Source organism: Oreochromis aureus, linkage group 2 (genome assembly GCF_013358895.1).
Source record: "Oreochromis aureus strain Israel breed Guangdong linkage group 2, ZZ_aureus, whole genome shotgun sequence".
In the NCBI taxonomy this organism is placed as follows: domain Eukaryota; kingdom Metazoa; phylum Chordata; class Actinopteri; order Cichliformes; family Cichlidae; genus Oreochromis; species Oreochromis aureus.
In genome coordinates, this window is record NC_052943.1 from 13,613,058 (window position 1) to 13,636,455 (window position 23,398).

Consider the following 23,398-nt stretch of genomic DNA (forward strand, 5'->3'; position numbering starts at 1 on the left):
ATGGGAACATTGACACTACTCCCAGATAGCTCTGTGAAATAGCTTAGCTCAAAGACTGAAAAGAGGGGAAAAGGTGTGTAATAATTTAAAAATTTTGAGGAATAAAACCTGCACTTTTTAAGATCACTAGTAAGGACATCACATCTGGTATGTCTGATTCTTAGAAACACTGTATAAATGTGTGTTTACTGCTTTACAGAGCGATATATGTCAGAGTATTGGGTTTTTTTGACCAGGCCCAGGCTCTTCCTGGAGTCTACTTGTTGCCTGGCAACTGCTCAGAGGCGAAAATTCAATAAAAAATATCAACGTGCAATTTTCACATGCTTTTAAATTTATATAAAACAAATAATAGTATTAAATTATTGAGCTCCAAAAACTGATGAAGATGTGGAAGGGCGGGAGGAGGAAGCCGTCGGTCTCTCAGATGACTTGACCTTGTCTGACCTTGACTGACTGACTGACCTTGTCGGATGCTGGTAGGTGGATTTTGTTACTGGGTCATTCGTGGAAAAATAAATTACATTCCTTAGAGTCAGCAAATTTGTTTCTTTACTAAAACTTTATAGATCAATGCAAAATTTTACTTCATGCCATGAATATTTTTAGATAACAGAATCAAAGCTGGCAAAAATTACAAATGAACCTGTACTTTTAAGCACTTTTACTACACCCATCATTCACCACATCACAGACATTCATACAAGCACTTTTTTTTCTATGTGTAAGTGCCTTGTCTAACATTCAGACATTCACTCACACATATACATCAAGAAACTTCAACATGTAGATTTGAGGAGACAGGGATTGATAGACATTCCTGTCTTCCTACACCTCCACAGCCACCTCCATAATAACCCTTGAAAAATATTGGACTTACTTCTATGTAGTTCGAGAACCTGTAACTTGGAACATTTTATAGTATTTAGGTAAGATTCTACTTGGCTTCATAAATTATAGTTAAGTTGTTGTAAAATATTGTAAATAAATAAATCATTTGGGAACTTTCTTAAGATTTTTTTTAATGCAATAACCTACTAATAGACAGAGGCAATGTGGATGTTTCACCTTGTTTTGGTTTTTTGTTTGTTTTTTAGGTTGGTTAGCTAGCTAGCTAGTTAAGCTAAGCTAATTCATTGCCAATGTGACATGGAAAAAAAAACAGGAAAACGTTACTATAAATATTTGTGTCTATTTGTAAATGTCTGTGTAAGGTTTAAATGCCTCTTAATATAATAATTCATGAAATCATCATTTCATATTTAAAATGTTAAAAAATCATTTTTCATATTTAATCCTGCAACATAAATTTATAAGAATTAAGAGTGAGTGAAAAAAACATTATGTGGTATAAGAAAATACAAAAGGCCCTGTGTTAATGAGTTAGTGAGTTATATGTGTTCACCAGTGACTTTTTTCTGGTATGCCTTTTTTAACTGCTTGCTGATGCAAATGTCTAATCAGCCAATCACATGACAGCAGTTCAGTGTATTAATGCATGTAGAGCTCACAAATCTGCAGCAACTATGTGATACTGTCGTGTCAATATGGACCAGAATCTCTGATGAATGTTTTCAGCACATTGTTGAATTTATGTCACAAAGAATTAAGGCCCTGAAGTACCTAATAAAATGGCAGGTGAATGTACATCTCATTGAAATTTGCTGTTGAATATTGAACTGAAACTAGGGCTGGGCCATATTATACCGTTCACGGTAATACCGGTACAATGTTGGGCAACGATAAGAAAATGAAATATCGCGATAGAATATGGGTAAAACGCGCATGCGCAGTGCCTTTGTTTTCGTACGCACATGGCCGATTGTTGAGTGAAACAGATGAACCAGAATTGGTTTGTAAAAATGGTGCAACTTCAGTGATGTGGAACTGGTTTGGTGTTTGTCCGTCAGATACACAACAAAGCACATTTTTTTGTAGAACATGCAAGCGGGCCGTCGTTATTACCGTATTTGTCGGACTAAGGTGCTCGTAAATCTGGGAGTAATCTGGGTCCTAAACTCCGTCCGCTTCAGGTCCCAAAGTCAAACGAACACACAGCATCACTGAGAGTTAAAAACTGTCTAAATTCTTTCATCTTTAATAAAACGATCAGCATTGCTGCTTTACCAGGTGTTTAACATCCAGGCATCCATGAAAACAGAATTTATTACATTTAACGGAGTTAGAAGTTAGCAGGAAGCTAGCGGAAGTTAGCTCGCTAGTTTCGCTAGTTACCTAAGCATGATATAGCATGTTCTGACTGAGAGATTTCTGAAAAAATTCAAACGTACAGCTCTGCTATCACTTCCAACATAAATGAAGACAGGAAACTAAACAGCAGTGACGTTTGTAGGGTTACTGAAGTTGGGCTAGGTGGTATATAATGATGTGGTACGTGATCGCTAGCGACACAGCTATGCTAGCATAACATAAACAGTGAAGCTGGAGGATGAACGCTAACACTTTTCCACTCGATAAAAGTTAACGTGAGGGTTCCTGGTGGTTAGGGACAAATGCAATCGCATGGCAGGATGCTGTAAACGGACCAAACTTCAGTCAGGAGAACAACTGAGATAATCCATCCACAATATGAGGTTAGTCATTAATATACTGCAACAACATGGGAATAGAGCAGCTGTGATAGAATACAGCATTAATGAATCAATGGTACAGAAGTGGAGGAAGCAAGAAGAATGAGTTGAATAAAGTTTGATTTATCTGACTGCTTTGTTTCGCTTAATGTGCCTTATAATCCCGTGCACCTTATGGTCCGAAAAATACATATTTGGCTTTTTTATTTGGCACACTGCAGTTTAATGTTGCAAAGCACCTCTTTTTAACTACAGTGGATATTATACATGGTTATGCTCAGGATATGTCATCCCATTTCTACTGGAAATGCCTTTTGGTTAAACTTTCAGCAAGAAATTTGCATTTGCACTGTTAAATTTGTATATAGCTTTAATGCATATAAAAAAAACAGCTGCTTGTTTAAGTGAAAATAAATGGATGGGGGTAGGGCTGGGCTATATCATACCGTTCACGGTAATACCGGTATAATGTTGGGCAACGATAGGAAAATGAAATATCGCGATAGAATATGGGTAAAACGCGCATGCGCAGTGCCTATGTTTACATACGCACATGGCAGCGACGCAGAATGAGAAGAGCGAAAGTGGATCGTTAAATGAAACAGATGAACCCGAACTGGTTTGTAAAAATGCTGCAACTTCAGTGGTGTGGAACTGGTTTAGCTTTCGTCCGTCAGATACACAACAAAGCACTATTTTTGGTAGCGCATGCTAGCAGGCCGTCGTTATTACCGTGTTGTTTGGAAAATACGGCACACTTAAAATCAATCCTTTGATTTTTCTGAAAATCGACAGTGTCCCTTATAATCCCGTGTGCCTTATGTATGAATTCTGGTTGTGTTTACTGACCTCGAAACGATTTTATGTACACGGCGCTCGAAAATCTGTCAAATGTTTCAGTACGACTTTGCTAAGCTACGAAGCCGCACGGCTTGATGGATTGTCGGAGCATTACGGCTATCGTACGCAGGCGCCTCGCGGAGTGATACGTACTGTGCTTCAACATAATATTACCGTATTGTGTGTGTATAACCTCTTTTTAAGTTTTGTGGATATTATACATGGTTATGCTGAGGATATGTCGGCCAGTTTCCACTGGAAATGCCTTTTGGTTAAACTGTCAGCGAGGAATTTGCACTGTTACATTTTTATATAACTTTATTGCACATAAAAAACAGCTGCTTGTTTAAGTGAAAATACATTGATGGGTTTTTTTGCACTAATAAAGTTGTGGAGTTGTAAAGTATTTTGTCTAGTGTCAATTATATCGTCAGTAATATCGTTATCGCAAATTTTCAAATGTATATCGTGATAATTATTTTTGGTCATATCGCCCTGCTCTAGATGGGGGTTTTTTTTGCACTGGTAAAGTTGTGGAGTTGTATTTTGTCTGGCATCAATTATATCGTCAGTTATATCGTTATCGCAAATTTTCAAATATATATCGTGATAAATATTTTTGGCCATATCGCCCTGCTCTAACTGAAACGTTTCCTCTTGAGCTTTTCCAGATGTGTAGTTTCACACATCTGACAGTGGTAATACTTTATATTTCTTCTGACTGCAAGAAAGAGAGAAAATAAGGATATTTTTGTAAGTTTGAGGGGGGTTTTTAAACTCCATTTATCTGTGTTTTCTTAATTACTTTCAATATCTGCTATAACGAATATCTCTGCTGTTGTGTTAAACAGATACAGATACAATATTTCTAGATGCAGTCAGTTACCAGGTCAGAAAGTATTTCACAGTATGACTGTGACAAAACTACTTTGGACGCAGTTTTGAGCTTTGGTTATGTAAAAGGACTTTTTACTGTGTGTCACAGTTTCACACTATTGTTAGAGGAGATGAGATAGCAGTATTAAATTACTCCCCTCAGCTTTTTCCTGCCAGTGATAACCACCTGCAGAAAAACTTTCATCGTGACCAATGTAATTACCCTTCCCATATTTCCGAGTCCCTATTTCATGGCAGAACTGTGGGCGGTTGCCCTCCATGGCTGAAAGCAGCTGCTTGGGTGGTCATGGGACATATTTAGTGTTTTTCCGGTGCAGGAACGAAGCCATTAGCAGCCAGAATTTCTCTGATCGTCAGACTTCGATGATGCGTGCCCACTCATTCTCCCCCAACTCTCTATCTAACTTCTGCTGCCTCTGCTTTTATTCCTCTCTTTTGTGTGCTTGCATCCTTTTAATTTGCTGTCACTCAGTCTTTGTCTGAAACCCATCACTCCGGCACTTCTCTCTCCCTGACAGTATCCTCCATGTGGCTGTCTACGCTTGTCTTGAATAAGCCTGCGTGTTGGCCCGCATGAGTTGGCGTTTTAGTTTGCGTTTTGTCGTCGTGTTTGCTGACGTTCACCTTCACACGTGGTATTTGCAGAGGATGAACCAAGACTCACACCCTGACGTCAAAGGAGGCCGGAAGGAAATGAAATGTATGGGGGAAGAATTTCAGAAGGATGGAGCCGATTTATTTCCTCCCACTGTGTGCTGAATATTTACCCTGCAAAAGAATTCAGTCGAATGGTCGAGAGTGCAGGGCTGCAGTCAACAGGAAAGCGAACCTATCACATCCATAATTGACAAACATCATTTGCAGTGCTGTTACACAGCAGTGCCAGCTTCTATTAACCAGCACGTGAAAACCTGAGCCTGCTGGACGGCAAAGCCTTCCTCCTGAACAGAAAAGCAAGACTGAATGAATAAATCATTTTAGGTGGAAACAAGGAAAGAGAGAGAGGCTGCCTATGAGTTCACACACTAAACATTAATGTTCCTGCTGCCTGTGGGAGTTTCACTAGACAAAGAGCTGCCAAGCAGGAGGGAGTAACTGGGAAACCTCCCAAACAATTACTAAATATCAAAAAAGAAAGCTTACGATGAATTAAATATGTCTTCTTTTAACTTTTGCAGTTCTTTGAACAGTTGTCCATGTATTCGGGGTCCTGAGTCAAGTACCCAGTTCTGAGCTTTTGGCTTTTTTTAAATAATGTTTCCTGATTGTGTTTCTTTGCATTTGGTTCTCCCCTCTCATTCTGTTCTTGGTTTCACTTCATATTGTATTCCTTGCTTGCCTTATTTTCCCGTGTCTGGTCAAATCCCATCTCTGTGTTTCATCTTATATCACTTTTTTTAGTTAGTTCTTTGTCTCATTTGCACCATGTCTAGTTTAACTGCCCTCTCATTATCCCTGATTTATTCCTGCTGTGTCTCCCACTTATTTATCCCTCACCTCATTACCATGTGTGTAAATTGTCTTCCTCTGATCCTTTGTCGCATCCTCAGTCACTGCTGTGTGTTTCCTTGCTCCATGTTTCCTGAAGTTATGTGCTCCCTATTTATGTTACTGTACAAATAATATAATATTAACATAAAACTATGTTTCTAGAATATGTTCATTGGGACTAAAACAAACAAACTATGCTTTTTCAGTCTTTTTTCTAAATTCTGCCTATAACTGATGCCTGTGGGGTCTCACATGTAACTCTTGGAGGTTTTACAGTTTCTTTGGCTTTGGGGTGAGTTTACTGGGATGTCCACTGCTGGGAAGGTTGGATGTTTTCCACTGAATATTCTCTCTCATTGTTTGAAAATTGTTTGAAAATTGCCTTAATACATCTTTCCTCTCCATGGTTTAGCCCAGATTCTTATTGTTTTGTATTCCTGGCTCCAGCGCTTCCTTCAATTTGTATGTTTGAGATTTTGAAATAACTCCTGCATCAAAGCAGTTTTTGAGTTCACATTTTTGCCTCTCGAGTCGTTCATACTGGCTCCAAAACCTGCTGCACAGCACATGATTTTACTTTTAAAAAGAAACAAACAAAACAAAAATATTGCATAGGGTATAAAATCCATACTTTACTAGAAATTCTCCCCCTTATCAAATTCGCATCGTGGGTGCGACAGGAGGAGTGCACCCTAAACAGGCTCCCAGTCCCATCCACACCAACATAGAGAATGCACAAACTCCACACAGAAATTTGAACCCAAGACCTTTTTGTTGCTACCCTATACTAGCTTCTTGTGGATGTAAAATGTCAAGTTTTGGCCCTGACCATAACCCTTCAACACTTGAGCACGATTACCTCAGCCAAGGACATAATCGTTCTATCCTTAAAACACGACAGCTCCAAAAGTTTTGAATGAATTCTCATAAAGCTTTGTTTGGGTATGGAGTAGGGTCATGGAAAAAATTCTATTAAAATTTGGTTTACATCCACCAAAGTTTTTAAGGACAACTTAATAAGTTATTGGTCAGAAATTGACAAAAAGAACAACGTTAGTTAGAAATATACTATATTATATTATTATTATATAACAAGCTCATGTTATTCGTGCCCAGTTATTTACAAATAAATACCTATTATCTATTTGTATATATATATTCTACTATTATCAATTACCAACTCCTACATAATGTTTGTGTAATCAAAGTAAACATCTCTCATGCTGATCTTGTCTGAGTTTCTTAGCTGAAGTCATAATTACAGATTACCGGGATTACGGTAGGTACGGTAGGCTGCCTAACTATTATTAAGTATTATTCATTTATTTATTTATTTATTTTTGGAAAACAAACTTTATTTACTTTATGTATGTTTATGTATGTTGCTAAACAACTAAATAAATTTTTACTTAACAATGTAATGCATGCTACACGTGTAGTATATCCACATAAAAAAGGCGGTTTCATAAATAAATTTAATAGCAGTTAAAAGTGTAACATTTTCTGACATTTTCCAAAGTGGGAAGTCACTGTGGGCAAATTTTGGGACCAGGCCTTATGCTCTTAGAGTTTTCATTAAACTTGAAGCAAAGAAACTACGGAAAATTTATAAAATTTATAAAATAGAAAATAGACCTTTGACAGCTGAACAGGTTAGAAGTCAGATAAGATGCAGCCATAAATAAGAATTGGATTCATGAATGAAACGTCAGCCTTCTGGCACTGCTCCTCTGCTTGTGTGTGCATGCACAGAAATATCTATGAACATGCATGAGAATTTATGCGATATGGAGGCTTGCTGCCCTGTGCATCCGGCCTTGAGTCACTTCGAAGCAAAAAGAGGAGATCGGGGTGACGACAGGGCACATCTGTCTGAAGATCTGTCCACTCCTCTGAACATTTACGCAGACAGCTAAAAATATACTGCGACAGGCTGCATAGAGAGCCTGCTGGGAGCCAAAGAAGCACTCGAGATTTGATGCATGCTTTTTTTTTTTTTCCTCTGCCTGATCTGATTCAAAAAGAGTGAAAGATGTCATCGTATGACAAAGACAACAAGAGTAAAACCCAAGAAGTGTGAGTCTTGAGTTTGTTGTAAGTAGGAGAACAAAAGCACAGTGATTAGATGAGCAGTTGTCGTGAGTCAGTCACTCTGCCTCCCACTGGGAGCCTGTATAGCCCATGTTTTTTGGCACAGACGCAACTTGTGACGTCCTTTTGACAATTGCTTTATATGTGCCCAAAAATATGACTTCCAGAGCCACTGTGAGAGACACTGCTATTCCGGTAACACCATATTTGCTCCTGACTTTGGAGTAGGCAAACACATCCGTCTGGTGCTCTGCAGGGTTTTTCTCTCACTTTTCTTCTTGTTTGTTTTGGATGCCGTCTCTCAGCCATCCCGCACGAGTCCACATTTGGGAATCGTACAAAATTATTAGAGAATATGGGCGACGAGCCCTTGGGACCCGCATTCATCTGTCTCCCTGTTTACAGAGGATAACAGGAAGAGCTTTCTCTGGAAGAGCCAGAAAAGCGGATTTAATAAAAACTTTACAGGTTTTAGCAGAACGGGATGACGCAAATACGAGTCCAAAAAGTCAGTCAACTTGGGTCCCAGCGCTTTATCTACGGCTCAGACAGCTCAGTAGGCTGAGTCATAGATCTGTAGCCATAGATTATTTATTTAAATATGTTAATTGCATGAAACAATTTAAAAGCTTTGATTTAATTAAAAAAACAGCAAATCTGTTACATGTCTTAAGCCTCTTTGTCTTATCCACCGAGCAACTAGGCCTGCTGAGCCGCTCATTGTACATTATACGGATCATTGTACATAAACAATGCTCTAATCACCAGCCAACTTCAGATGATGTACTATTTGAACGAAGTCCAAAGAACATCAAAAATACAGAGCTGCACACGAGGGACACAGAGAGAAAACACAGGGAGCAGAGGTGGCAAAAGTACAGGCTCTGAAATGTACTCAAAGTAAGAAAGTAAAAAATAGCTTGAAGGACAATTCTACCAAGCATTTTTGTACTAAGGTAACTGAACCTTGTGCAGTATTAATATAATAATTCTAATTCTAATGAATGTACTCAGCTTGAATCTGTTCTGTGGGACATAAGCAAAGATAGATCATTTTAAAAAATGTTCCGTTGCTACATTTATGGTAACTGTGCCTCCACACTTAAACACTAAACTAAGTACAGTCAGGCGTTACAGTGAGATTCGGCAGGTTAGAAAATCCTAAGATATGTGTAGTGGGTCAGCAGGGGGAAAAGAATAACTACTCACAATAATTTTTAATATGAGCTTCAGTAGATTTACTTCGTGTAAAGTGTGTTCAGCTGACCAGCTGCTCTTTGTGGATGTACACAACTGAATTCAACCAGATGTCAGAAGATTTTTCACAGCTATCTCAGCTGACTTCCATTTTCTACACTGACAGTATACTATTTATATTGTCTTTATACTAGGGTGAATGATCATCAGCATCATCTTAATTGTTAATTAGTCTACTACAGTTGATGTAAACTGACGCTGACCATGGGCACCACAGATACTGTGCAGCAGTTCAGTGCAGTTCTTTACAATAAATTCACCACAGTACGACAAGCTAACCTCTTTATCCCATGCAAACTACTCAGGATTTTATACGTGACACTTGAATAACACAAAGTTAGTATATCTTTGTTTGTTTTGTAGGAATATCCAGTCTGTGATTGAAATGATGACATCACACGCAAGCTTTCAATTTGCAGTTTATAAAGTGTCACTGAGCAGTTCTTACCTTTAAACCTAACCTAACACTTGCACTCTTTCCCAAGTATAAATGCTACAGAGGAACCTTTTTTTAAGCATTTAAAAAGAAAAATGTAAGCAGTAGGAAGTTCAGATATTTGTTTAAAAAAAAGAGGGAGTGAAAGTAAAAAAAAGTCAGAAAAATAAATACTTGAGCAAAGTACACATACCTGAAAATTCTACTTAAGTACAGTAACAAAGTATTTGTCTTTCATTACTTTCCACCTCTGACAGGGAGTAAGAACAAATAACTGGGGAAGGACAAAGAAACTATTTTTATACTAAAGGTTGATGGGAATAACAAACAGGAGTCAAAATAAAATAATGGTGACAGTCAAGCTGACGCAACACATGAAAGAAAACTAACCTTCAAAGTAAAACAGGAGGCAACCAAAAAGCAAAATATTAAGACAAAAAGACAGAGAGAAAACAGGCGCCAACAAAAAGGTAAGGCAGATGGAGGAAAACACTAAGGCAACTAAAACTGCTACCACTGAGAACAATCAAGACATGACTCAAAGCACAGAGTTGTTGTGTTTTCGAACCTTTAAGTGTGTCTGTCTTCCTTTATGGTGGCAAAGTGAGGACCTGCTGATTTACAATATGAGAAGCTATTACAGAGTGAGTAGAGATAAACAAAATAACATAATGACAGGCAACACAAAAAGGCTCAGACATTTTAGTGCACATTTGAGGTTTGCATAATAATAATAATGTATTTAACACAATTTAGTGGGCTACACACTGATCTTAGAGGGTAAAACAAAGTATCGATCCTGTTGCACTAGTATCGAGCTGATGCCAATATCAGCAGTGGTATCGATACGATCAAAATTTGGGTCGATCCACCCACCTCCAGCTAAAAGGTTTTGTAACAGCCATGGCGCCGAAAGCAGGTAGGTGTGTGAATCCTAAATGCTACACTGCAGCATTGAGATAAGTTTGTTTCCAGATGTTACACACACACACACTGCACGGTGTGTTATAGGTATACAGTCTATAGCTACAGCAGCTGTCCGGTTTGGATTGGAATTTATCTGCGGAGTTAAAATCAGCAGGAGAAAGTTGGTCAAATGTTTACATTTTGCGTTGTTTTTTTTAACGTATTCACATGAAATGTCTGAGCATTTAATAATGTAGCAGGTTACGCTCACTCCCCTGCCTTATCCAACATTACATTCTCCAACACAATGCAAGCCGCTTTGCGTTATGAAACCATCACGTAACAGCACGTGCGCCGTTCAGGTCGTCGAGGGAGGAAGCGCAAAGCGGAGGCAGAGGAGCAGCAAACACCAGCAGAGAAGAAGAAGGAGCGAGGAGAGGAAGAAGGGAAAAGAGTGGTCATTGAACACTGGTGAATACACTAATCACATGATTATAAGCAGTGTAGTAAATACTCAGATCATCCACTGCTGTTGTTAAATAAATGAATCTAACATTAATTTAAACCTTTATTTTTAAAGCTTTTATTAAGGAAGAAAGGTTTAATTCACGCAGGATCACTGACTCCACCGACTACTTATTAGATAGTTTATTCATTTTTAGTTTTTGCTTCTGAAATTTCAGTTTAAAAACAATCAGCTGCAGCTGATTCATCTTTTTAGGTAATATAATCTTAAGGAATTAACATAAATCAATTTTACAATATAAAAACCATCCATCCATTCTCTTCTGCTTATGCTTATCAGGGTCGTGATGTGTGTGGGTGCTTAATTGAAAAAAAGATGACTTTTAACAACTCTAACAACTTTTAACAACTTTTGACAAATGCAACTGAGTATTTCATCTACAAAGTGGTACTTAAACAGCAAATCGTCTGTTTAGATGTTATAACAGTATGCTATGTTATGCAATTATTTTATGACTTAGTCATAAATCAAATCAAATCAAGTATAATTCTTTACTATTAGAAAAGAAAGTTTTTTTCTCTTTTGCATTCAAAGTTGTCGTTGGGCTTAGTACTTTCTTAGATGTACTTTTCTAATAAAAGCACCTCATTCCCCTGGAGTGATGGCTACCTTATAGTTTACCTGTTGATTCCTGCAGTAAAAGCTGACGAGTGTATAGGGATAATGCTGAGGAGGTGAAATCTGCCCTCCTGGCTGCCTGCCCTGCACTGCATGTGATCCTCAACCCTGAGAAACCCCGCAAGAAGAGCTTCGATATCACTCTTATGGATGGAGACAAAGGTTAGGAAGATGAAAAGAAATATCCAAGATTAACCCACCCCTTTAATGTTGCACAAATATCAATGTTTATAGTAGCTACATCCACCGTACAGTGATTGTTAAGCATGTGATTTGGTTTTTCACTCACTCTGTATTATCACAGGACTTGGTTTGGATAGCCAGCATTGTTTTGTTATGTTCAAGTTAAAAATATTTCCTACTTGCAATCATCTAAATGACGTTGTTCCTCTTTTCTCTGATTCCTAAAGAAACATGCCTGTGGACTGGAATAAAGAAGGGTCCGCCTGCTAGGCTAAAGTTTCCTCAGCCTGATGTAGTAGTTGCTGCTCTACAGGAGGCTCTGAAAGCTGAGCAGATGCCAAAGTTTGTCAAAGCTGTCGCACATAAAACATCAACTACAGATTAAGTAAGAGATGTACGTTCCCCCTAATTTAATTTGGCTGTCAATTGAAACACGTTGTAGATATTTCTTCTTTTATAATTCTTTTATTTTGAGGCAAACATCCATACATATTATTTGTGGAAAACTTCAGGCTATGCTGAGCTGTTGATGAAAATGTGCTTTGTCTGTGTTTATTGGCAAGAACTGATTATTTTTGTCCAATGTTTACGTTTTAGCCCAGCGTTCGAGAGATGTGACCAGTGGAAGCAAAATGACGAGGAGTGACAAAGGAGATGTTCTCAGTCCCTTCTCTGATGAGTCAAGTGCCAACTGCTGACATCTTCTGGACGCATGAGGTCATCTGGTGGAGCATAATGATGCTAATAATGCTTTTATATTTGTTTTGGTAAATTAGAGATTTTCTTAGTTACGTTTTAGATTTATTACTTACCCTAGCCAAAGACTTATTGTTTTGTCCAAGAATGATTTTTTTCTGTGCTCAACTGGATGACTTGATACAACAATAAATGATGGTTTTTCTATCCATCCACTTTCTTTATTATGGGTCACAGGGAGTCTGAAGCCCATCCCAGTTGTCCTTGGTCAAGAGGTAGGGTACACCCTTTAGAGATCACCAATCTATCGCAGGGCTAAAATGGAGAAACAGTCAACCATTAATATTCACATTTACACCTACAGCCAATTTAGAATCGCCAGTTAGTCTAATTAACTTAACCCAATGCATGTTTTTGGACTTTGGGAAGAGGCTGAAGACTGCTTGAATCAAAGACTGGACATTCATTCTGCAAAGCAACAGTGGTAACCACCACATCACCGTGTTGCACTTTTGACCTTTTCCTAAATGTAAATCAGCAGGACAGAGATAAACACAAAAACATGTTTAATTTACTCAGGCAGCAACACGCATAACCCTTTAAATCAGGTAACACTCATTCACTGCTTTAACTGTATATGCTTAAGTGTGTTGTCACCATACAAAAAAAACATGTTCCTGTTCATGTATATATGTATATAGCTACTTACAAAGATAATGAAAGAACACTTTATTGCTGTAGGTGTTTAACAAAAGGTTTGTATTTGCACTTTAAATGCAGTTTTAGTTAAATTACAGTAGTTATATTAACACATTTATGACATTAGAAATAATAACGGTAGATCTCATTTTCATTCATGCTCGGAAAACTTCCTATTAATGGTTTCGTCCAGCCAAACTGAAACCCCCTTCCCAGATATATTGGTACAGTCGACATGCGCGCGCCAAAGTTTTGTAACAGCAATGGCGTCCAAAGCAGGTGGGTGTGTGTTATAGGAATGTAAACAATACCGTGATTTTTTTCTACAACAAAAGCTGTAACGGAGTTTGTCTCCGGTTGATATACTGAGGAGGAAGAGGGTTGTATCATTTTGATGCAGCGGTTATCATTCCCATGACTGTTTCTGCCTGTCTTTGTAGGTCATTTAGCTGAATGGCTACATGCAGGAGCAAAGTAGTAACTGCGAAGATATGTACATTATTCACTTTCTGAACTCGTTAAATCTAGCAGGAGTCGGCGCGCTGACCTTTCTGACCATGTTTATTATGCAACGACGCATTAAATGGGTCATTATTATTACTATCTGTTGGGTTATGAAACTTCTCAGCCTGCACGTGCCTGAGTCCTCCTCTACTCACTCTCCTCCCACCAAGGGCATGACAGGAGGAGTTGGAGCATTGGGCATTTATAAAACAGACCTCTTTACTTCATTTTATTATGTTATACATTAAATATGACATGTAGCACAGCTGCATCCGAAATTATTTTGTACTGCTGTATTGTAAGACCTCAAATGTAACGGTGGTAATTGCATCTTTGTGTATTTAGGGCTTCCGTTATTTCAATTCAGTGACCATCTCATGTAACCTAAACAGAAAGAACTAGTTGTTTAAGGAGCTCTTTTCCCACCAAGGTTTGTATTTTCCAGCTGTTTAAACCTTTGAAAAGATTACTGTTGGAGCTATGTAGTGGTTCGTTGTTTAATGGTTGTGTTGTTTAGTTCGTCTGGAGTCCTGTGACAAACTGGCGATCTGCCCACAGTGTAAACTCCCTGTCGCCCTATTTGAGCTGGGAGTCTCACAGCCCAGCTGCAATCCTGAATTGAATAAGCAGCAGAAGAAGATGGATGGAATGGTGGATGGATGATTGCTTTATTTTGGGCTTTTGTAAGACTCTAGTAAGGCCAAAGACACCTCAGGCTAAATAAGTAGGTAGGTGGGCGGGCATAGGACCAGCATGCACCAGGGAGGGCCTATGGTTTTATTTAACCATGGCAAGGGAAGCAACAGGAGCCAGCTGCTTGCAAAGGATCAAGTAAATCGATGAACTGCATGTATTTTTTCTTTTGGGAAATTGACTTCTTTTGCCTACATACTTTACTTGCACATTGTGCATCACTGGCCTTTTGATTGTGAATTTTGAATTTCACTTTTTGACAAGCTGCCACTACAGATACACCCTTGAGTCCTGAAATGTAGCTTCTTGTGCAGGCTACTCTCTTCTCTGTCCTATTGATGTTTTTAGAAATTTTCCATTCAGTATTGTGCGGTCTGATTGAATTCTGGGTCATGGTCAAAAGGACAGAGGATAAATGAGATATGGAGACACAAATTCAAGAAATAGCCAAACACAAAACTACGCATGTGTGTTTTTAGGTCGTGGTGGGAAGAAGCGCAAAGCAGAAGTTCAGGTAGAGGAGGAGAAACCTTCAGTGGAGGAAAAGAAGGGCAGAGGAGACGATGAAAGCAGCCAGGAAGGCCTCAGGGTTGTCATTGAACACTGGTATTTTTTTTTAATCACATTATAATCAGTGGTGAAGAAAATGCTAATTGCTTTTATGTAAAGTGAGTAAATATAGCCGTTGTTTTAAAATACTTAATCACAAATAAAAATCCAAGTGTTTAAGTATCAGAGGTGAATGTATTGATTAGGTGGAAAAAAAACAATGGTTCTCATGAAATCTGTTTATATTATTATTAAACCAGAAGCAAAATGGATAACATCACAGTTCACTTTGTAACTCAACTATTTAAATCTGCAACAAGGTGTAATCTTGATGTCTCACTTCTGGCAGTAAAAGCTGACGAGTGTACGGGCGTAATGCTGAGGAGGTGAAATCCGCCCTCCTGGCTGCCCGCCCTGAACTGACTGTGGTCCTCAACCCTGAGAAACCTCGCAGGAACAGCTTCGAGATCACTCTGCAGGACGGGGGCAAAGGTAAACACGCTTACTCAGCAATATGGATCCTTCAGTGTAAAATAATGATACAAATGACACTTTCTTCCCGATTCCTAAAGAAACATCTCTGTGGACTGGAATAAAGAAGGGCCCACCTCGTAAGCTGAAGTTTCCACAGCCTGAAGTGGTAGTTTCTGCTCTGCAGGAGGCTCTGAAGGCTTAGACACCCAGTGAAGGTTTGGCAAAGCAGTTTGACTGAATAATGAATGCATAAAACAAACAGATACAAAATAAGAAAATGCAACTTTACTTTTTCTTCACATTAAACTGCTAACTTATGTAGCCCTGTAAAGAGAATCAAGTCAAAATGTCTTCAGTATGAATTGTAATGCAGCTATTCAGTGAACAACAGTTGCGTACAAGTGTCTTTTTAACAAAACGTTTCCCATATTATTTGCAGCCCAGCATTCTGGAGATGCAGCCAGTGGAAGCAAAAATGACGAGAAGTGACCAAGGAGATGTTCTCAGTCCCTCCTCTGATGAGCCATGCTCTAACTGCTGCCATCTTCTGGGTGCACGGTGACACCTAGTGGAGCTTAGCCGAGCCAAAGCATTTCTCTGACACATTACTGCTGTTTACTGTTGTTTCACAAAAGTTCAGTGGTGGTTTTATGTCTGTTTTGTTTTTTGAGAAATAAAATCTTTTTTGGTAATTGTGTGTATTTTGTTATAAGTCTATCCAAACACTCATCTGTTTTATGGAAAGTTTTTCTTATTTAAATTCAGGAAGTGTGGAGAAGAAAACTAGAGATGCATTTTGTGTGTTGAACTTTTGGCAAATAAAGTAAATTTTACTAATTGAAATGGTTAATAGTTTTAAACAGCTGACAAAGTACCTTGTAGCATATTTCAGAAGGTTGTGTAATTGCATTAACCCAAGCAGTGCCCTTAATTAGTAATTTGAGGGCTCTGGTCTTAGTGTTATGCAAAAAAGTAATCTGCCAAAACGTGATTGTAAATATTTGCTAAAAATGGTTGCAGGTATTTAAACAGTTTTAAATCACTTGTTGGACTTTAGAAATGAGTATATCAGAAGAACAGTTGAGGTTGAGCAGATTGGAGACAAAGTTAAAGAGGAAAGGCTGAGATGGTTTGAACATGTGAAATGGGTACATTGGATAAAGTATGTTCAATCTGGAATTTCCAAGCAGGAGGAAAGAGCAAGACCACAGAGAAGGTAGTGAAGGAAGACATGCAGAGGATTTGCGTGACCATGGAGAATGCTGGGGATAGAGTGAGATAGAGACACAATCCGTTGTGGCGAAATGAAAGAAGATTTGTTAATCTGTGTAATCTATTATCTGTCAAGCGTCTCTCGTGTGAATGAAATCAAGCCATCCCAACCCCCCACCCCCCATTTTTTAATAGAACTTTATTAAGCAACAGTATACAGAGAGTGTATACAAATTGAAACATAATTAACATATGCCAGGGGTGTAATGTAAAACGTTACATACATTCAGATAATTTTTAATTAGTACAAATAATAATTGTTTTTATAGCCTTTTTATTAAGTGAACCACTAATCAATTTTATGTAAGATAGACTATCATTATAGTACTGTTTAAAATTAGGTTGTATTTGCATTTGTGGAAATAAAATTTAGCTAAGATAACTAACGGGTTTATTATAAAGTATACATCCTCATTTTTTGCCTTCGAAAGAAACAAAATAAAGAATTTTCCCATTTCATAGTAAAGTTCTTGTAGAAAAACATTCCTGTCACAAAGTAGATGCTATAATGAATTTTGTGTCACACATGCAAAACTAATATAAACACGTCGCGTTGTGAGGACGTCACACAATGACACCCAAAAAGTGATCGTCTGCTAAGTGTTTGCGAAATTTTGTTTTGTTTTTTATATCAATATAAGCAAGGATAGCAGACACACAAAAAGGATTCAAAGTCTTCCGTTTTTGGCAAACGAACATTTTGTTTTAATAGTTGCCAGGATGTGACGTCATTATCACGCGACCAGACACTTCAACGGTTCCTCATGAGCACGGGACCGATTTCTTTCTACAACAAGTCTTGAAATTGGTGCGTAACTTTTATATATTACAAATTATTACGTTTTAGACTTTTGCTTGACGTTGCGAGAATTATCTAACGGGTTTGTAAGCAGTCATTCGACCTTTGCTAGTCTTAGAAAGGTCGAATTACCCCCGGTGGCTCCGCTAGCTGGTTTGTTGATTTAACTGGTTTCCCTCTCAACTTTATTTGAACCTATCATTGTCCGTAATCAGGTGTGTTTTTGCAATTTGGCTTATCAGGTAGCCAAGATTAATCCCACCGCCGTGGTTTTAGGACAAAATCACTGAAGTGTCCTCCCATTTCAAATTATCGTGGGCCTTCTGCTGGACTACATCGAGTTGCATAAAAATCTTACGGTCCAAAGTTTTGTTATATTATATTATTGCTGTGAACTTATAGTCTCATATATAGAAAACCCTTTTCAAAGAATTAATATGTGAAAATATATGGACCAACTTTGGACCATAAAACTTTCAGGGAAATCGAAAATGGTCAAGCAGAAAATGTTCAAAAAATGTCGTGATCTGACATTGAATAATCCTGCCGGAAAACACCGAGCACAATATTTAAACAATTGGATCTGTTACTCTGTGTGGTCAAGTTTATCCTTTATGCATACAATGTTCAAACACCAAATTTAAAATAATGTGAAGGGTAATGCTAGAGTTAAAATTAGTGTTATTAAAAAGTTATGGGACTTCAGTAGTTAGCTTGTGACTTTAATTTGTAAATACTTAATAAACATCTGTGTTAACACACTTTCCTTTAAGCATTGCTTTATTAGAGAAGCTGTGTGTAATGTTTTGTCGTATTACTACTTTATGTATGGTATGCATGTAACTTTTTCTTTTCAGCATGCTACTTCTGCCAAGTTATTGCAACCTGAAGTTTCTTGTTGACAGTCATGGCAACAGAGGGGGTGGAAAAGACGAGTGAAGATGCTCCAGCAGCTGGAAAGGCCAGCACCAGGTATGACCTGGAAAAGGAGACTGAACTTCGCTTTGAGGTGGAGTCGGGGGAAGCAGCTGAACAAGTTGAACTGGAGCTCCTCACAGGAATGGCTGAGGTGTTTGGCTCCGAGCTAAACCGAAACAAAAAGTATACATTTGGACCAGGCTCCAAGATTGCGGTTTTCACTTGGCAAGGCTGCAGTGTGAATCTTTATGGGAAGCCAGAGGTAAGCATGTGGATGGGAATCCTTGCAGATTTGGGAAAGTTCAAATGTGTCTGTTGTGTTACGTTTAGTCACATCATTGTGTGTTTTACTTTGGGTAAAAAAGGCAAAGCCACAAATAACCATCGTCTTGCTGTCACCATCGCAGGTTGCTTATGTGTCCAAGGATACGCCCATGCTGCTCTACCTAAACACACATGCAGCCCTTGAACAGATGAGAAAACAAGCAGAGCGTGACAATGAGAGAGGACCGAGGGTACGTTTGACTGGGGAACTACTTCATTCAGGAACTTGTCAGATCCCATGAATACTTCTTGGATTAATACTAAATAATAAATCGACCCTCAGGTGATGGTGGTGGGACCGACAGATGTTGGGAAGTCAACGGTGTGTCGGATGCTTCTCAGCTATGCTGTGAGGGTTGGAAGGAGGCCAACATTCGTGGAACTGGATGTTGGACAGAGCGGGGTAAGATCAAGTGGAATTATCATTATAAATATCAAACAGTTGGCTGGTATTTAGAATATTGCATATTACAGCCTGCAGACTCAGTTTGTCTTGATTTTGTCCAAAGTAATGCTAAAGCATGTACAGCATCTACTTTGTTTATTTAGCTTTATAGCTGTGATGATCCCCCTGTTGGTCTGTCCATGTGGCTTTTTCTGTTTTATCAGATTCACAAGTTCTGGAAAAAAATCCTGGTGTCTGTTTTAATATCTGTACAAAGAAAAAGAACATTAGTCTTTCAGTTGTTTACTGTCACTGGTGTTAATTCAAGTTAATGCAATAAACGTCAGAACATAAAGATTTCTGCACAGAATTGAGAGCACTGAATTGCTCCCTTCATTTATTTAAGGGAAAAACTATCCAAACCTTCCTGGCCTTGTGTGAAAAACATATTTGCTCCTTAAATCTAGTGACTGGTTGTGCCATCATTTCCAGGAAAATACTTAGAAAATACTTAGGTTTGTAATAACTGCGAATAACTTTCACATCACTTTGGAGGAATTGTGGATGACTTTTCTTTGCAGAATAGTTTTAATTTATCCACACTGGAGGGTTTCCAAGCATCTCAATTTGATTTAAGTCCAGGCTTTAAGTAAGCCACACCAAAATCTTTAATTCAGAGGTGGACATGGTGGCATGTTTTGTATCATTATCCTGCTGCATAAGCTAAGTGCACTTGAACTGATAGACACCCTCCTTCAGGATTTTCTCATAGAGAGCATAGAGGTTCCATGAATTACAGCACCCTAGACTATCATACTACCACCACCATGTTTGACTGCTGATCAAAATAGTTCCACTTTTTATCTCATTAGTCCACAGGTCTTGGGGATTATTAAGTTGTTTTCTGCCAAATGTGAGATGAGCCTTTGCTTTATTTTTTTGTTAGCAGTGGTTTTCTCATTTGAACTCTCCCATGGAAGTCAGAGTTTGTTTCACAACTGTTCTTTTAGATCATAGCATGATGTATTGCTTTTAGCCCACTTCACGTTGTCATACAGGATCTGTATTTCTTGATTCAACAGGTCTTGTAGTAATCATACCTGGGCTAGTAAAATTGAGCTCAGCTTTCCAGAAAATGTGGTTAATCATAGTTAGTGATTCAGTTCATGATTCAATAAGGGAGCAGATTACTTTTTCACACAGGTAAGTTTAGATAGCTTTTTTCCCTTAATAAATGAAATCATCATTTAAGTGTTTTTTTGTTTGTTTGTTTGTTTTTTGTTTTTTTGTTTTTTTCAATTTACTCAGGTTACCTTAGTCTAATATTAAAATTTGTTTAATCTGAAACATGTAATTGTGACAAATACACCCAAAATTAAGAAATCTGGCAGCGGGAAAATACTTTTTCAACACAGTGTAAATTTAAAAACTGTTAAAATACCAAGTATTTTTTTTAATGAAAATACTAGTTACTAATTGGAACAATAAGGAAATAGGCGTTCGTGCCTTTGTTGGTAATATAGATTATGAAGCAGTTTGGTCAAAGTTTGTAAATTACAGTATGTCTGTTAATAAAGTGTCTATTTTATTCATTTGATTACACTCTACTGAACAGGACATGTGTTTTATGTAGGACACAGACAAAATGGCTTTCTTCATATGATCCAGCATGATTAGTGCTTCCACAGATGGTATCGTGTACCTTAGAATGTTTGTTTTGTTCGTTTTTAATCTGCTTTGGGTTATCTGTTTTTTGTAGATGATCTAAAAAAAATGCAGTTGTTATCAGTTTGAGTAGTAAAAAAAAAAATCTGCTCCTTCAGGTGTCTGTACCCGGCACAGTGTCAGCGCTCTGCATCGAGCGTCCAGCGGATGTGGAGGAGGGTTTCTCAGTCCAGGCTCCTTTGGTGTACCACTTTGGCTCTACTAGTCCAGGGACCAACATCAAACTTTACAACAAGGTAAAAAAAGAAAGAGTCTAGACCCTTCCTGACATAGTCTGAAGACAAAACTTTAAATTTGTCATACATTGTCTTTACCTGTTGAGCATTTAAATCTTTTTGTCACAATATGCAGCTGACATCGTGCCTGGCTGAGGTGTTTTCCCAGCGCTGTGAAGTGAACAGGAAGGCCAGCGTAGGAGGCTGCATCATTAACACCTGTGGCTGGGTGAAGGGCTCTGGATACCAGGCTCTGGTCCACTGTGCGTCAACCTTTCAGGTGGATGTGGTTCTGGTGTTGGACCATGAAAGGCTCTACAATGAACTCAAAAGAGACCTCCCTCACTTTGTGCGGGTTGTGCTCCTACCCAAGTCCGGGGGAGTCGTGGAACGCTCCAAGGAGTGTCGGCGGGATACTCGGGATGAGAAGATCCGCGAGTATTTCTACGGCTTCCGTGGAGTCACTTTCTACCCCTTTTCTTACGAAGTGCGTTTCTCAGACGTTCGCATCTACAAAATTGGCGCTCCATCCATCCCGGACTCATGCCTGCCACTGGGAATGTCCCAGGATGACACACAGCTAAAGCTGGTGCCTGTTACTCCAGGAAGAGACCTCACATACCATGTCCTAAGCGTGAGCAGCGCTGAGGATGGAGATGAAGGTGCCAGAAAGGGCATAGTGGAGAGTCCAGTGTGTGGCTTTATTGTGGTGACTCATGTAGATACTCAGGCACAGGTGATGAAGGTGCTCTCCCCAGCACCTAGACCCCTGCCCAGGCATACTCTGCTCATCATGGACATTCGCTTCATGGATATGAAATGAAGCAGGCCCTCAGAGGAGAGGACTTGGAGGGAAGACGTCCTGCTGGGTTACCTTTTTATTTTAAGGATATCTTGTTTGTACTTTACAGAGAAAACTATTTAAGTGTTGAAATTCAGAATGCACCAATTTTTTTTTTTTTCGTTGATGTTAATCCAGTTTTTAGCCTGTTTCATACATTTTATGATTTAATTTCTACTTACTCAACAATAAGATGATAGAAGCAGTTTTTTATACTGAAGATTTTTGGTTTAATGGCACAGAAGATGGAATTAAATAAGACAAAACATTACTCTCCACACCAACCATTGGCCAATTTGTTATGTTAATTATCAATTTTAGCATCAGCTGGGAATTGGTGCGTCCCTAATAGAAATTGAAAGCAGCTGTAAATTCTAGACCACACTGTCTGTAGAAAAGGATGTTTTATCAAAGCAACGAAAAAATACTTTTCTTCATAATCTGTTTCATAAAGATTTTTTTCTCGAGTAATAAATTTTTAAATGTAAAAAGTTGTGTGTTTGTTTTTAATTACACTCTCTGCCATTGTTAGTATGTGTTACTAACAAACAATGCTTTAATTACCTACATACCCAATATATAATGAACTCAGGATGGAACACACTTAATGAACTTAATTCTAATGCAATCAAACCTGAGAATACTTTGCAGTTTTATAACCTTTCCTAAAGAAATTTAATATGTTTTATTCAGTAGGTTTTCTGTTTTGACAAAAGAAAGGCAAACAATAATAACCTGTAGGCTTCATTAAAACACACACAGTACCAGCATGCTAGGGATTGTTTGGGAGCACTACACTAGCAGGTCATTTAATATTTGTTCTGTAAACACTTACCAGCTTACCAAACCACACTGAGTACATTTGAGACGCAGATGCTCTTTTAATTTTTTAGAGTAACAACACAAATACGTTTCTATGTATGACAACATTAGGAACATGAGTTATAAGCATACACAAAAACAACACTGTGTGATGCATAATATGTGTAAATATCTCTAAGTATATAATAAATAAGTGTAGATCACAATGTTATCTGCAAACATCATAGTCCACAGATACTCCTGGCTTACCTCATATGTCAAACTGTCCATCACCATTACAAACAAGAAGGGTCTCAGAGCAGATCCCTGATGTAAACCCACCCTGACCATGAACCCAACCAACCCATGATTCACTAACTTTCCGCAAAGCTCTTAAACGAACTCCTTCTATCATCTCAATACACTCTTTCACTGATAAGTATATTTCCATCTCTATTCTTAATCATCCAAACTGCTGCACATCCTTTCCAGCTTAATCTCTCCTTCCTTAGTGTCCAGTGTCATAAGCGTTTTCCTTTACCAACTAGCCACTAGGAACTCCTGTCTACTATCTGTCTCCCACTTTCTTTTCGCTAACCTCTTCCTTTGAACACTTACCAGTACTTCTTCATTCCACCATCAATTTTCCTTATCCTTTAACTATTTG

At 38.4% G+C, this 23,398-nt stretch overlaps 2 protein-coding genes across 4 annotated transcripts; both read left to right on the forward strand.

Moving 5' to 3' along the window:
* Positions 1–10,491: 10,491 nt before the first annotated feature.
* On the forward strand, positions 10,492–16,143 carry selenoh (selenoprotein H). Of its 2 annotated transcripts, none has more exons than XM_039618667.1 (5): positions 10,492–10,522; positions 10,872–10,980; positions 15,327–15,469; positions 15,550–15,666; positions 15,891–16,143. In XM_039618667.1, the coding sequence occupies exons 1-4, from the start codon at positions 10,507–10,509 to the stop codon at positions 15,651–15,653; spliced, it is 372 nt and encodes a 123-aa protein (XP_039474601.1). In that variant the 5' UTR covers positions 10,492–10,506; the 3' UTR covers positions 15,654–15,666; positions 15,891–16,143. The 2 variants fall into 2 exon arrangements, with proteins under 2 accessions (XP_039474601.1, XP_031593733.1); XM_031737873.2 differs by lacking the exons at positions 10,492–10,522; positions 10,872–10,980 and adding exons at positions 13,467–13,510; positions 14,908–15,034.
* Positions 16,144–17,354: 1,211 nt separating this feature from the next.
* clp1 (cleavage factor polyribonucleotide kinase subunit 1) lies at positions 17,355–22,421 on the forward strand. 2 transcript variants are annotated; one of them, XM_031756131.2, is made up of 6 exons: positions 17,355–17,531; positions 18,380–18,702; positions 18,848–18,955; positions 19,048–19,167; positions 20,973–21,110; positions 21,226–22,421. In XM_031756131.2, the coding sequence occupies exons 2-6, from the start codon at positions 18,430–18,432 to the stop codon at positions 21,910–21,912; spliced, it is 1,326 nt and encodes a 441-aa protein (XP_031611991.1). In that variant the 5' UTR covers positions 17,355–17,531; positions 18,380–18,429; the 3' UTR covers positions 21,913–22,421. The 2 variants fall into 2 exon arrangements, with proteins under 2 accessions (XP_031611991.1, XP_031612065.1); XM_031756205.2 differs by having other exon boundaries at positions 18,428–18,702.
* Positions 22,422–23,398: the final 977 nt, after the last annotated feature.

Excerpts from the sequence above, each read along its gene's own strand:
- clp1 (XM_031756131.2), top strand. The coding sequence starts at position 18,430 with ATGGCAACAGAGGGGGTGGAAAAGACGAGTGAAGATGCTCCAGCAGCT. Across the intron at positions 18,703-18,847 it reads ATCTTTATGGGAAGCCAGAG|GTTGCTTATGTGTCCAAGGA; the intron begins GTAAGCATGTGG and ends TCACCATCGCAG. Across the intron at positions 19,168-20,972 it reads TGGATGTTGGACAGAGCGGG|GTGTCTGTACCCGGCACAGT; the intron begins GTAAGATCAAGT and ends CTGCTCCTTCAG.